General features: G+C 50.3%; 1 protein-coding gene across 1 annotated transcript in view; it reads left to right on the top strand.

Annotated features, from left to right (window-relative positions):
* The window catches only part of VAV1 (vav guanine nucleotide exchange factor 1), an 81,968-nt gene that overhangs the window by 42,657 nt on the left and 26,833 nt on the right, over positions 1 to 12,478 (top strand). The window contains exons 2-14 of the mRNA XM_010367152.2: positions 2,619 to 2,735; positions 3,522 to 3,580; positions 3,692 to 3,760; positions 4,067 to 4,175; positions 4,268 to 4,363; positions 7,141 to 7,209; positions 7,439 to 7,542; positions 8,749 to 8,848; positions 10,202 to 10,297; positions 10,545 to 10,613; positions 10,748 to 10,834; positions 10,937 to 11,022; positions 12,123 to 12,255. Coding sequence (XP_010365454.1) covers positions 2,619 to 2,735; positions 3,522 to 3,580; positions 3,692 to 3,760; positions 4,067 to 4,175; positions 4,268 to 4,363; positions 7,141 to 7,209; positions 7,439 to 7,542; positions 8,749 to 8,848; positions 10,202 to 10,297; positions 10,545 to 10,613; positions 10,748 to 10,834; positions 10,937 to 11,022; positions 12,123 to 12,255 — 1,194 coding nt within the window. The remainder of the gene's footprint in view (positions 1 to 2,618; positions 2,736 to 3,521; positions 3,581 to 3,691; positions 3,761 to 4,066; positions 4,176 to 4,267; positions 4,364 to 7,140; positions 7,210 to 7,438; positions 7,543 to 8,748; positions 8,849 to 10,201; positions 10,298 to 10,544; positions 10,614 to 10,747; positions 10,835 to 10,936; positions 11,023 to 12,122; positions 12,256 to 12,478) is intronic.

Genomic DNA, 12,478 nt, shown 5'->3' with positions numbered 1-12,478 from the left:
TACTTTTTGTAGAGATGGGATCTCATTATGTGGCCCCCGGTTGATTTTGAACACCTGGGTTCAAGTGATTGTCTCACTTCTGCCTCCCAATGTGCTGGGATTACAGGTGTGCACCACCACACCCAGCTGACTTTTTATTTTTTGTGGAGACAGGGTCTCTGTGTGTTGACCAGGCTGGTCTTGAACTCCTGGGCTCATATCAACCTGGGAGTGTGATTTTAAATAGGGTGGTTAGAGGAGGTCTCATAGAAAATGTGTCCTTTGAGGAAAGGCAAAGAAGTTAGCAAGGAACTTTCTTCTGGATATCAGGGTGTATTTGTTTGTGTGGGTGGCATAACAAAGTACCACAAGCTTGGAGGCTTAAACAGCAGAAATTTATTTTCTCATAATAAATGTCTTGGTCATCTCCCTGTCCTCCTCTCTTCTTCCTCCTCACCCACTCTACCTCCAGCCACATGGGCCTCCTTGCTGTTCCTCCAACATGTTAGGCAAGGTCTTGCCTCAGGACCATTGCATGCGCTGTTCTCTCTTCTTGGAATACAGTTTCTTTTGTGTTATGAGTCAAACTGTGTCCCTCAAAACTTATACATTGAAGTCTTAACTCCTAGTACCTCAGAATGTGGCTGTATTTGGATATAGAGTACTTACAGAGGTAGTTAAGTTAGAATAAGGTCGTCTGTGTGGGCTAATGCACTATGACTGACGTCCTTATAACAAGAGTAAACCAGGGCACAGGCAGGGCAAGACCACGTCACAGTGCAGAGAGAAGGTGGCTGTCTACTGACACGAGCCCTTAGAGGAACCTACAAATATCCAGTCCTAAAAAGTAGAATCAAGCTGGCCAGGTGCGGTGGCTCACACCTGTAATTCCAGTGCTTTGGGAGGCCAAGGCGGGTGGATCACCTGAGATCAGGAGTTCAAGACCAGCCCGACCAACATGGTGAAACCTCATCTCTACTAAAAACACAAGAATAAGCTGGGTGTGATAGTGGGCGCCTATCATCCCAGCTACTCAGGAGGCTGAGGCAGGAGAATTGCTGGAACCTGGGAGGCAGAGGTTGCAGTGAGCTGAGATCACGCCATTGCACTCTAGGCACCCACCACCACACCCGGCTAGTTTTTTGTTTTTTTTTTAGTAGAGACGGGGTTTCACGGTGTTAGCCAGGATGGTCTCGATCTCCTGACCTCGTGATCTGCCCGTCTCAGCTTCCCAAAGTGCTGGGATTACAGGCTTGAGCCACCACACCTGGCTCTGCTGTTTCATATCACAGAATGGGACCTGTGCTTTGAAGAAACCAACCCTACCGACACCTTAATCTTGGACTTCTAGTCTCAGAACTGTTCCGGACATTTCCTATGAATAGAATTGTACAATACATGGCATTTTGTGATTTGCTTTTTTCACTGAGCATATTTTTAAGGTTCATCCATGTCATAGTGTGGAACAGTATTTTCTCCTTTTTGTGGCTGAGTAATATTCCATTGTGTGGATTTACCTGTACTGGACATTTCATATAAATAGATGCATACAATATGTGGCTTTGGAAGATGAATTTTAACCAACTCTCCTGATGAGTCTGCTTCAGGACTCTTGGTCCACACTGACTTCATGGAGAGTGTTGGGGGCTATGGGAGAGGCCAAGTCTACAAGCTGCAGGAGGCTGGTGGATGGAAGGCTGGTTAGAATTCTTCCGGATCTGGGGAACTTCAGAGAGTGCTGAACCTGTTGGGACGTTGAATGAGCCAATACTTGGCAAATGCAAGAATATGAAGGTTTCTTTCTTTCTTTTTCTTTTTCCAGATACTCAAAAGCTGGGGCCATGTTACATGTGCCCGACCATTTCATTAGTTAATATCTTTTGGTTGCAGGCCATGGCAACCCAATCTAAACTGACTTAAACAAGAAAAAGAATGTTTTGGCTCATGAAATAAAAAAGTTCAGGGATGGCCAGGCATGGTGGCTCCCACCTATAATCTCAGCACTTTAGGAGGCTGAGGCGGGCGGATTCCTCAAGTCCAGGAGTTCAAGACCAGCCTGGGCAATATAGCGAGACCTCGTCTGTACAAAAAATACAGAAATTAGCTTGGTGTTGCGGCACATGCCTGTGGTCCCAGCTACTTGGGAGGTGGAGGCAGGAGGCCTGATTTTTTGTTTGTTTGTTTGTTTGTTTGAGACAGGGCTTGCTTTGTTGCCCAGGCTGAAGTGCATCGGTGCCATTATAGCCCACTGCAGGCTCGAATTCCTGGGCTCAGCGATCCACTCATCACAGCCTCCTGTGTAGTTCAGAATGTTTTTGAGGTCATCCACATTGTAGTATGAATCAGTACTTCATTCCTTTTTATGGCTGAATACTATTCCATTGTATGGATATACCACATTTGTTTAACCATTAGTGATTCATTTTATGTTTTGTGAATTTTAACTCGATAAAAAAGTGCAGAGCATAGATCTGGATCAGGCGCAGTTTTATCTTTATCAGAAGAGGATGCAGTTTCATGGAAGCAGGTCTGTGCTTTCATTTCCCCTCCACACCAGTCCCCAAGCCAGGTGGCCTGGGGGTCAGTTTCTCCCCTGTCCTTTCATCCTCCCCTACCCTCATTTCTCTGTCTCCTCACAGTTCCTGTGCCTTAAGAACATTAGAACCTTCCTGTCCACCTGCTGTGAGAAGTTCGGCCTCAAGCGGAGTGAGCTCTTTGAAGCCTTTGACCTCTTCGATGTGCAGGATTTTGGCAAGGTGAGCTGCCCACTTGAAGCGCAAAGACTGAGTGTCAGTTCATTTCCATTGACGTCTACACCGGGCAAGCTAAGGGCTGTCAGGGGACAGGCAGACAAGCCAGACCAGGCCATATACAAGGTGCAGATAGCCCTGGCTTAGGATACGTGGAACTGAGTTTGAGTCCTTACTCTGACACTTGCTGTATGACCTTAGATACGTGGCTGTGCCTCTCTGAGCCCCTGTTTCTCACCTTAAATATGGGAATATTATCATCCTGCCCTCTCTGAGTGGCTATGAGGATTAAATAGAAAGATAGAGGGCAGGGCGCAGTGGCTCATGCCTGTAATCCCAGCACTTTGGGAGGCTGAGGTGGGCGGATCACAAGGTCAGGAGATCAAGACCACCCTGGCTAATACAGTTAAACCTTGTCTCTACTAAAAATACAAAAAATTAGCCGGGTGTGGTGGTGGGCACCTGTAGTCCCAGCTACTGGGGAGGCTGAGGCAGGAAAATTGCTTGAACCCAGGAGGCGGAGGTTGCAGACAGCTGAGATCATGCCACTTCCCTCCAGCCTGGGCAACAGAGTGAGACTCCACTTAAAATAAATAAATAAGGAAGATAGGAGCAAAGGGTGGGGCTCACTTAAGGGAACAATGGTATGGGGAATGGGGAGGTAGAGAAAATCCCAAATTAGGTTCCCAAGAGGCGTGGGGTCTAACCTCAGACAGAGCCTTGCAGTTGGAGGCTGTTTTCTGCCATGGGGGTGTACAAGGAGCTCACTGGGTGGCCACTGCCTCGTCACAGGTCATCTACACCCTGTCTGCTCTGTCCTGGACCCCGATTGCCCAGAACAGGGGGATCATGTGAGTAACCACCTGGGCCTTGGGCCGTTTAGCCTCAATCCTCTCCCTCCCTGAAGCCCCACTTCTACCCAGCCCCCAGGCCCCTGGCTCACACCCTCTTGACCCCCCCAGGCCCTTCCCCACCGAGGAGGAGAGTATAGGTGACGAAGACATCTACAGTGGCCTGTCCGACCAGATCGAGTGAGTGCTCAGGCCTGTGGCCGCACAGCTCATTTCAGCACCGTCCTGGGGGTGGAGGGTCTGAGGGGACCTGGCCTTGGCCTCCGGGAAATAAGGTCATACCCAGGTGTCTGGGGCACACAACCTTGCCTGGGAGTCTGGGGAGACACAGCCCTGCCCTGGGGTCTTGGAGGGACATGGCCTGCCCTTGGAGTCTGAGGTCCCACCCTGGGAGTCTTGGGGGAACAAAGCCCTGTCCTGCGGTCTGAGGGGACCCTGCTGTGATCTGGGAGAGGTCCGAGGGATCCCTGACCTCACAATCCACAGCGATACAGTGGAAGAGGATGAGGACCTGTATGACTGCGTGGAGAATGAGGAGGCGGAAGGCGACGAGATCTATGAGGACCTCATGCGCTCGGAGCCCGTGTCCATGCCGGTGCGCGAGGCGGAGGATCGGGCCTGGGGAGGGCGCTGGCGGGCGGGAGCAGCCCCAGGTCCCCCAACACCGTTCTCTCCCCTCGCTCTCAGCCCAAGATGACAGAGTATGACAAGCGCTGCTGCTGCCTGCGGGAGATTCAGCAGACGGAGGAGAAATACACGGACACGCTGGGCTCCATCCAGCAGGTGGGCGCCTCCCACCCAGCGCCTGCCGGGCGGATGCGCGGGTCCACCTGTCCGGCCGCCTCTGGGCAGCTGAGGCTTTTCCTGCCCCCATCGCTTTTCCTTTCTGTGACTGTCTCCGTCTCTGGATTTCTCTGACTTACATATGTATATATAAATATGAGTCCGACATATATATATATATATATAAATATATATATATATAATATAGGATACTCCGCCTGCAGAAGCAGTCAAAAAAACAAAAACAAACAAAATAAATACAAAAATAAAAATATATAAATTATACATAAATATAAAATAAATAAATATATACAAAGTATATATAAAAATATAAACATATGTATAAAATATAAATATATGATATTTATAAGATATATATAGTTTTTATATAGAACTATATATAAACAATATATACAATACAAAATATAAATAATATGTAGATATATTAATATAGGCATATATATTTTTATATACATATATATTTAATATACAAGATAAATAATCCATATGTACACATATATATCTTTATCTTATATACATATAAATATATATCTTTATCTATCTATCTTTTTTTTGGGGGGACAGGGTTTCTCTCTTATTGCCCAGGCTGGAGGGCAATGGCAAGCTCTCGCTTTACTACAATCTCTGTCTACTGGGCTCAAGCGATCCCTCTGCTTTAGCCTCCCGAGTAGCTGGGATTACAGGCATGCACCACCATGCCCGACTAATTTTTGTATTTTTACTAGAGACGAGGTTTTGCCATGTTGGCTGGGCTGGTCTCGAACTCTGACCTCAAGTGATCTGCCCACCTCGGCCTCCAAAAGTGCTGGGATTACAGGCATGAGCCACTGTGCCCGGCTTATATGTCTATCTTTTAAAGACATATATCTTTATTTAGAGATATATATGAAGTATATATAAGATATATAATATATAAAAAAAATTATATATATATATATTTTATTATTTTTTTTTTGCTATGTTACCCAGGCTGGTCTTAAACTCCTGGGCTCAAGCAATCCTCCTGTAATCCAAGCCTTTTGGGAGGCCGCACTGGGCCTCTTCTTCTTGTCTCTCTGTCTCTCTCTTTATCTCTCACTCTTTCTCCTTTTTCCTCTGGGTCTTCTCTTGCTACTTTCTTCCTCAGTGTGTCATTCTCTCCCTTTGTAGCTCTTTATCCCTGGCTCAGTCTTTTTCTGTATCTTCATCTCTCCATTTCTTTTAAGAATAGCTTTATTGAGATTTCATTAATATACATATAATCCATCCATTTAGAGTATACAATTGAATGGTTTTTGGTATACACACAAGATTATGCAGTCATCACTACTGTCTAATTTTGGATCATTTTCATTTGTTTTGTTTTTTTGTTTGTTTGTTTCTTTTGTTTTGATCTGTTTTGTTTTGAAATGGGATCTCACTCTCCCATCCAGGCTGGAGTGCAGTGGCACGATCATAGTTCACTGTAGCCTCGAACTCCTGGGCTCAAATGATCCTCCTGCCTTAACCTCCTGAGGAGTTGGGGCTGCAGATGCATGCCACCACATCCTGCTTAATTCTTTAAATTTTTTATAGATATGGAGTCTTGCTTTGTTGCCCAGGCTGGTCTCATACTCCTGGCTTCAAGCAATCCTCCTGCCTTGGCCTCCCAAAGTGTTGGGATTACAGGTGTGAGCCACCACTCCTGGCCTTTATTTTAGAACATTTTCATTATCCCCCAAAGAAACTCCAAAATCTTTAGCTGTCCCCTCTTAATCTCTTATCTTCCCCCAGTCCATGGCAACCATGAGCTTACTCCCTGTTTCTGTGGATTGGCCTCTTCCAGACATTTTGTATAAAGGGAATTACATACTATGTGGTTCATACGCATCTGGCTTCTTTCGCTGAGTGTGGTGTTTTCAAGGTTAATCCACACTGTAACCTGTGTCAGAGCTTCATTCCTTTTCATGGCTGAATAATATTCCATTGTACAGATGGACCACATTTTTTTTTTTCTTTTTTGAGACCAGTCTCACTCTGTCGCCCAGGCTGGAGTGTAGTGGCGTGATCTCGGCTCACTGCAACCTCTGCCATCCAGGTTCAAGCGATTCTCCTGCCTCAGCCTCCTGAGTAGCTGGGATTACAGGCACCTGCTACCGTGCCCAGCTAATTTTTTTTTTTTTTTTTTTTTTTTTTTTTTGAGGCGGAGTCTCGCTCTGTCGCCCAGACTGGAGTGCAGTGGCGCAATCTCGGCTCACTGCAAGCTCCGCCTCCCGGGTTCACGCCATTCTCCTGCCTCAGCCTCCTGAGTAGCTGGGACTACAGGCGCCCGCCACCTCGCCCGGCTAGTTTTTTCTATTTTTAGTAGAGACGGGGTTTCACCATGTTAGCCAGGATGGTCTCGATCTCCTGACCTCGTGATCCGCCCGTCTCGGCCCAGCTAATTTTTGTAGTTTTAGTAGAGATGGGGTTTCACCATCTTGGTCAGGCTGGTCTTGAACTCCTGACCTCGTGATCCACCTGCCTCGGCCTCCCAAAGTGCTGGGATTACAGGCATGAGCCACCGCACCTGGCCGGACCATATTTTATACATCCATTCACCCATTGATAAGCATTTTGGTTATTTCTGCTTTTGGGTTATTATGAATAATTTCGCTGTGAACATTCTTGTACAAGTTTTTGTGTGGACGCGCTCCCTCTCTTTATCTCCCTCTCTCTGTCTCCTTCCCCTGTCTCTCTGAGACTGGTCTGGAGGAAGGAATCTTGTCTTCCATCATCTTTCTCTCCCTTCCCTGCAGCATTTCATGAAGCCCCTGCAACGGTTCCTGAAACCTCAAGACATTGAGATCATCTTTATCAACATTGAGGTGAGCCAGCCGATCCCCGGCCCTCTTGGATCTGTCTAGTGTGGGCAACCTGCTGGTACTGTCTAGTGTGGGCAACCTGCTGGTACTGTCTAGTGTGGGCAACCCCCGTACTGTCCCTGGAGTACGGGGGTTGGGAGTTGAACAGCATGGGGCAGGTGGATGACCCTTTCCTGCCTGGCCCCTTGAGCCCTGGGCTCTGGTCCCAGCCCTCACCGTTCCCTCCGAGTAGGACCTGCTTCGTGTTCATACTCACTTCCTAAAGGAGATGAAGGAAGCCCTGGGCACCCCTGGCGCAGCCAATCTCTACCAGGTCTTCATCAAATACAAGGAGAGGTGAGACTCAGCTGGCCAGACTGAAGCTCTGGGGTCACTCTGCCTTGCCTAGGCTGGACATTCGAGAGACCTTACTCTCAGACACCACTGGACGGGGAGGACTTTGTGCTGTGTGCTCATGGGTGAGGGGCTGCCCATCTCTGGTTCAATTCCCAGCTCTGCTGTGTGGCACTGGGTAGTCACTTAATCTCTCTGTGCTTCTGCTTCCTCATCTGTACATCAGTGGGTCACAGGAATGTGCCTCCTAGGCTGGTGGTGAGGGTGGAATATACGGATGCACACAGGGCCTGGCACATAGTAGGTGCTCAATAAGTATTTGTTAAATGAAGGAACATTGGCCAGGTGCGGTGGCTCACGCCTGTAATCCCAGCACTTTGGGAGGCTGAGGCGGGTGGATCATTTGAGGTCAGGGGTTCAAGACCAGGCTGGCCAATATGGTGAAACCCCATCTGCATCGCCTGCAAATACAACTAAAACAGGACTAAAAATACAAAAAACCAATTAGCCAGGCGTGGTGGCATGCACCTGTAATCCTAGTTACTCAGGAGAATTGCTTGAACCCGGGAGGAGGAGGTTGCAGTGAGTTAAGATCACGCCACTGGACTGCAGCCCAGGCGGCAGAGCAAGACTGTCTCAAAAATAAAAAACAGGCCAGGTGTGGTGGCTCACACCTATAAATCCAGCACTTTGGGAGGCCAAGGAGGGCAGATCACTTGAGATCAGGAGTTGGAGACCAGACCGGCCAACATGGTGAAACCTCATCTCCACTAAAAATACAAAAATTAGCCAGGCATGGTGGCGGGCACCTGTAATGCCAGCTACTCAGGAGGCTGAGGCAGGAGAATCGCTTGAACCCGGGAGGTGGAGGTTGCAGTGAGCTGAGATCGCACCACTGTACTCCAGCCTGGGCGACAAGAGCGAAACTCCATCCCAAAAATAAATAAATAAAATAAAATAAAATAAAAATAAACAACCATTGGGCAGAGACAATACCAGGTACTGTGGTGAGATTACCGTAGTGTTAATTGAGATAATGCTACAATAGCCTCGCGTGGGAGATGCTATTGTTATTCCCATTTCACAGATGGGGAAACTGAGAGTCAGGTTTCTTCTCCAGCTGGGAAGAGTGAGGCCAAGGCTGACGCCAGTCTCTGCCCGACCTTGATGCCAGCCACCCTTACCTGGTGGCCTGTCCTCTCCCTATAGGTTCCTCATCTATGGCCGCTACTGCAGCCAAGTGGAGTCAGCCAGCAAACACCTGGATCGTGTGGCCGCAGCCCGGGAGGACGTTCAGATGAAGCTGGAGGTGGGGGCCTCTTCCGCTCCTCCCCAGGCCCTGGGGGCAGCAGGGAGGACACTGAATTGCACATGGTCCACTTTCTGCTATAGCCCAGCCAGGGATCCGTCAAAGGACTGGGGAGGGAGGTACTGGCCAGCCAAGTGGAGGAAATGGAGAAGAACAGAAATGGCCCAGCCCTGGGTCTGGGCTGACCCCTGATATCAGGGTGAAGTCCTGACCCTGAACTGAGCTCTGATGCCACACCGAACCCAAGCCCTCGGCTGAGCCCTAGCACTGATGGTACCCCAAGTCTGGGCTGAGCTCCCACTTCTCACTGAACCCCAATTCCAACCAACCCCTGATCCCAGGCTGAACCTGATCTAGAATTGAACTTCAACCTGGATCTGTTTGTCTGGTGGAAACACAGACAGGGTAGGGGTGGTGAGGATGGGGGCTCTGCAGACCTGTCCCTCTCCCCCTCTGCGGCCCCCTTCAGCAGGCAGAATACTGGACCTCTATCCCAGGCAGCATTTGCCACATTCCAGTGGGTTTTTTTGTGTTTTTTTTGTTTGTTTGTTTTGTTTTTTTTTTGAGACAGGGTCTCATTCTGTCCCCCAAGCTGGAGTGCAGTGGCATGATCATAGCTCACCGCAGCCTCGAACTCCTGGACTCAAGCAATCCTCCCAGCTCCTACCTCGGCCTCCTGAGTAGCTGGGACTACAGATGCATGCCACCATTCCTGGCTAATTTTTGTGTTTTTTGTAGAGATGGGGTTTCACCATGTTGTCCAGGGTGATCTCGAACTCCAGGGCTCAAGCAATTCACCCACCTCAGCCTCTCAAAGAGCTAGGATTACAGGCATGAACAGTTGTACCCAGCCTCTTCCCATTGTTTTGTTTGTTTGTTTGTTTGTTTTTTGAGATGGAGTCTCCCTCTATTACCCAGGTTTGAGTGCAGTGGTGCAATCTCAGCTCACTGCAATCTCTGCCTCCTGGGTTCAAGCAGTTCTCTTGCCTCAGTCTCCTGAGTAGCTGGGATTACAGGAGTCCACCACCACACCAGCCTTTTTTTTTTTTTTTTTTCCAGCAGAGACAGGGTGTCCCCATGTTGGCCAGGCTGGTCTTGAACTACTGACCTCAAGTGATCCTCCCGCCTCGGCCTCCCAAAGTTCCTTCCAGTGGTTCTTAAGCTGCCCCCACCTCATGGAGTCCTTTCCCTGTTTCCTTGGGGGCAGATATGATGCTTTGGCCTCTAGAGAAATCCCCACAGCTCTGGGGTAGAGCGCTGCCCACGTATTTATTCAGATCTATCTGCACCCACCCTGCAACTGGCTCTTTCTGGGACCTGCCTCAGTTTCCCCATTGTTCTCTGATTCACCAGGAATGTTCTCAGCGAGCCAACAACGGGAGGTTCACCTTGCGGGACCTACTGATGGTGCCTATGCAGCGAGTTCTCAAATATCACCTTCTTCTCCAGGTGCCGGGCACATCCCTGAGGCGTGGGCTCCACGTATCTACTCTCCTGTGTCTATAAAAGTGGGGACGGGGTTGGCTTCTGGGGGTTGGGTCTCTAGGACACTCGGGGATGGGTCACTGGGGTCATGTCTCAGCCTCCAGGTCCACCAGTACGAGGGAGGAGCTGGTGAGCTAGCATTGTTTGGAAGGCCCTCCCCACGGGGAGAAGGGGAGGGGCCAGGTGACGTCTGACGTCTTGGTTCTCGCAGGAGCTGGTGAAACACACGCAGGAGGCGATGGAGAAGGAGAACCTGCGGCTGGCCCTGGATGCCATGAGGGTAAGTGGGTGTGGGGTGATGGTCACTCACCTGCTGCAGACACCCTCCTGGTGGAGGCTGATCCTCTAGCTGCGGTTAGGTAGGAGCCTGGGTCGGCTGTTGGGGGACCAGGTTCACCCCTGTCCCTTCCCCAGGACCTGGCTCAGTGCGTGAACGAGGTCAAGCGAGACAACGAGACACTGCGGCAGATCACCAATTTCCAGCTCTCCATTGAGAACCTGGTGAGGTGGTGAAGCCGGGTGGGCCAGGGGTGTGGCCACGTGGGGAGGGTGTCTGGCTCCTTTCTTGAGAGACCCTTGCTAGACCCCCTGCCTGCTGCATAGGACCAGTCTCTGGCTCACTATGGCCGGCCCAAGATCGACGGGGAGCTCAAGATCACCTCCGTGGAACGGCGCTCCAAGATGGACAGGTGGGTGTAGTCAACATGGATCTGGGATGGAGCCTAGGCAAAGGGGTGGGGCCAGGCTCCTAGATGGACAGGTGGATGGAGTCAACATGGATCTGGGATGGAGCCTGGGCAAAGGGGTGGGGCCAGGCTCCTAGATGGACAGGTGGATGGAGTCAACATGGATCTGGGATGGAGCCTGGGCAAAGGGGTGGGGCCAGGCTCCTAGATGGACAGGTGGATGGAGTCAACATGGATCTGGGATGGAGCCTGGGCAAAGGGGTGGGGCCAGGCTCCTAGATGGGCAGGTGGATGGAGTCAACATGGATCTGGGATGGAGCCTGGGCAAAGGGGTGGGGCCAGGCTCCTAGATGGGCAGGTGGATGGAGTCAACATAGATCTGGGTGGAGCCTGGGCAGGGGCGGGGCCAGGCTTCTAGATGGGTAGGTGGGTGGAGTCAACATAGATCTGGAGCAGAGCCTGGGCAGGGGTGCAGCCAGGCTTCTAGATGGGCAGATGGGTGGAGTCAACACAGATCTGGGTGGAGCCTGGGCAGTGGTGGGGCCAGGCTCCTAGATGGGCAGGTGCGTGGAGTCAACACAGATCTGGATGGAGCCTGGGTAGGAATAGGGCCAGGTTTCTAGATGGGTGGTTGGGTGGAGTCAACACAGATCTGGGGAAGAGCCTGGATAGGGGCGTAACCAGACTCCTAGATGGACAGGTGGGTGGAGTCAACACAGATCTTGTGGGGAGCCTGGGTAGGGGTGGGGCCAGTTCCTATGTAGACTTGCAGGTGGAATTAAGATGAATTTGGGTAGGGACCTGAGCGGGGGTGAGACAAGATTTCTAGACAGACAGGTGGTAGATCCATCCAGACAAGGCAGTGGAGCCTTGATGGACAGGAAGGACGGAGCCAGCGAGGAATATGGGTGGAGCCAAGACTGACAGGCAGTAGGGCCAACGTGGATCACGTGGGTGAGATCAGGATGGACAGGTGGGCATGACCAAGTTGGCCAAGGAGGAGGAGAAGGTCAGGGTGGGACCACGATGTGGAGGAACTGGCCAGAGAGCTGATGGGGACAGTTGGGAAGAGCCAGACAGGAATGCCTTATCCATCCCTCCAGGTATGCCTTCCTGCTTGACAAAGCTCTGCTCATCTGTAAGCGCCGGGGAGACTCCTATGACCTCAAGGACTTTGTGAACCTGCACAGCTTCCAGATTCGGGATGACTCTTCAGGAGACCGAGACAACAAGAAGGTGGGGCTTTGATGTCACGCAGTCGGCAGCTTAGCCCTCTCCACTTGGACATACCCCTGTGTTTGCCAGACTACATCTACATGGAAGTGTGTGTTAATCCACTCACAGTTTTTTTGTGTGTTTTGTTTTTTGTTTTTTTAAGACGGAGTCTTGCTCTGTCGCCAGGCTGGAGTCCAGTGGCACAATCTCGGCTCACTGCAACCTCTGCCTCCCGGGTTCATGC

The sequence above is a fragment of the Rhinopithecus roxellana genome, chromosome 8 (genome assembly GCF_007565055.1).
Source record: "Rhinopithecus roxellana isolate Shanxi Qingling chromosome 8, ASM756505v1, whole genome shotgun sequence".
In the NCBI taxonomy this organism is placed as follows: Eukaryota; Metazoa; Chordata; class Mammalia; order Primates; family Cercopithecidae; genus Rhinopithecus; species Rhinopithecus roxellana.
Note: the sequence above shows the minus strand (reverse complement) of the source record. Positions and strands in the feature narration are given on the sequence as shown.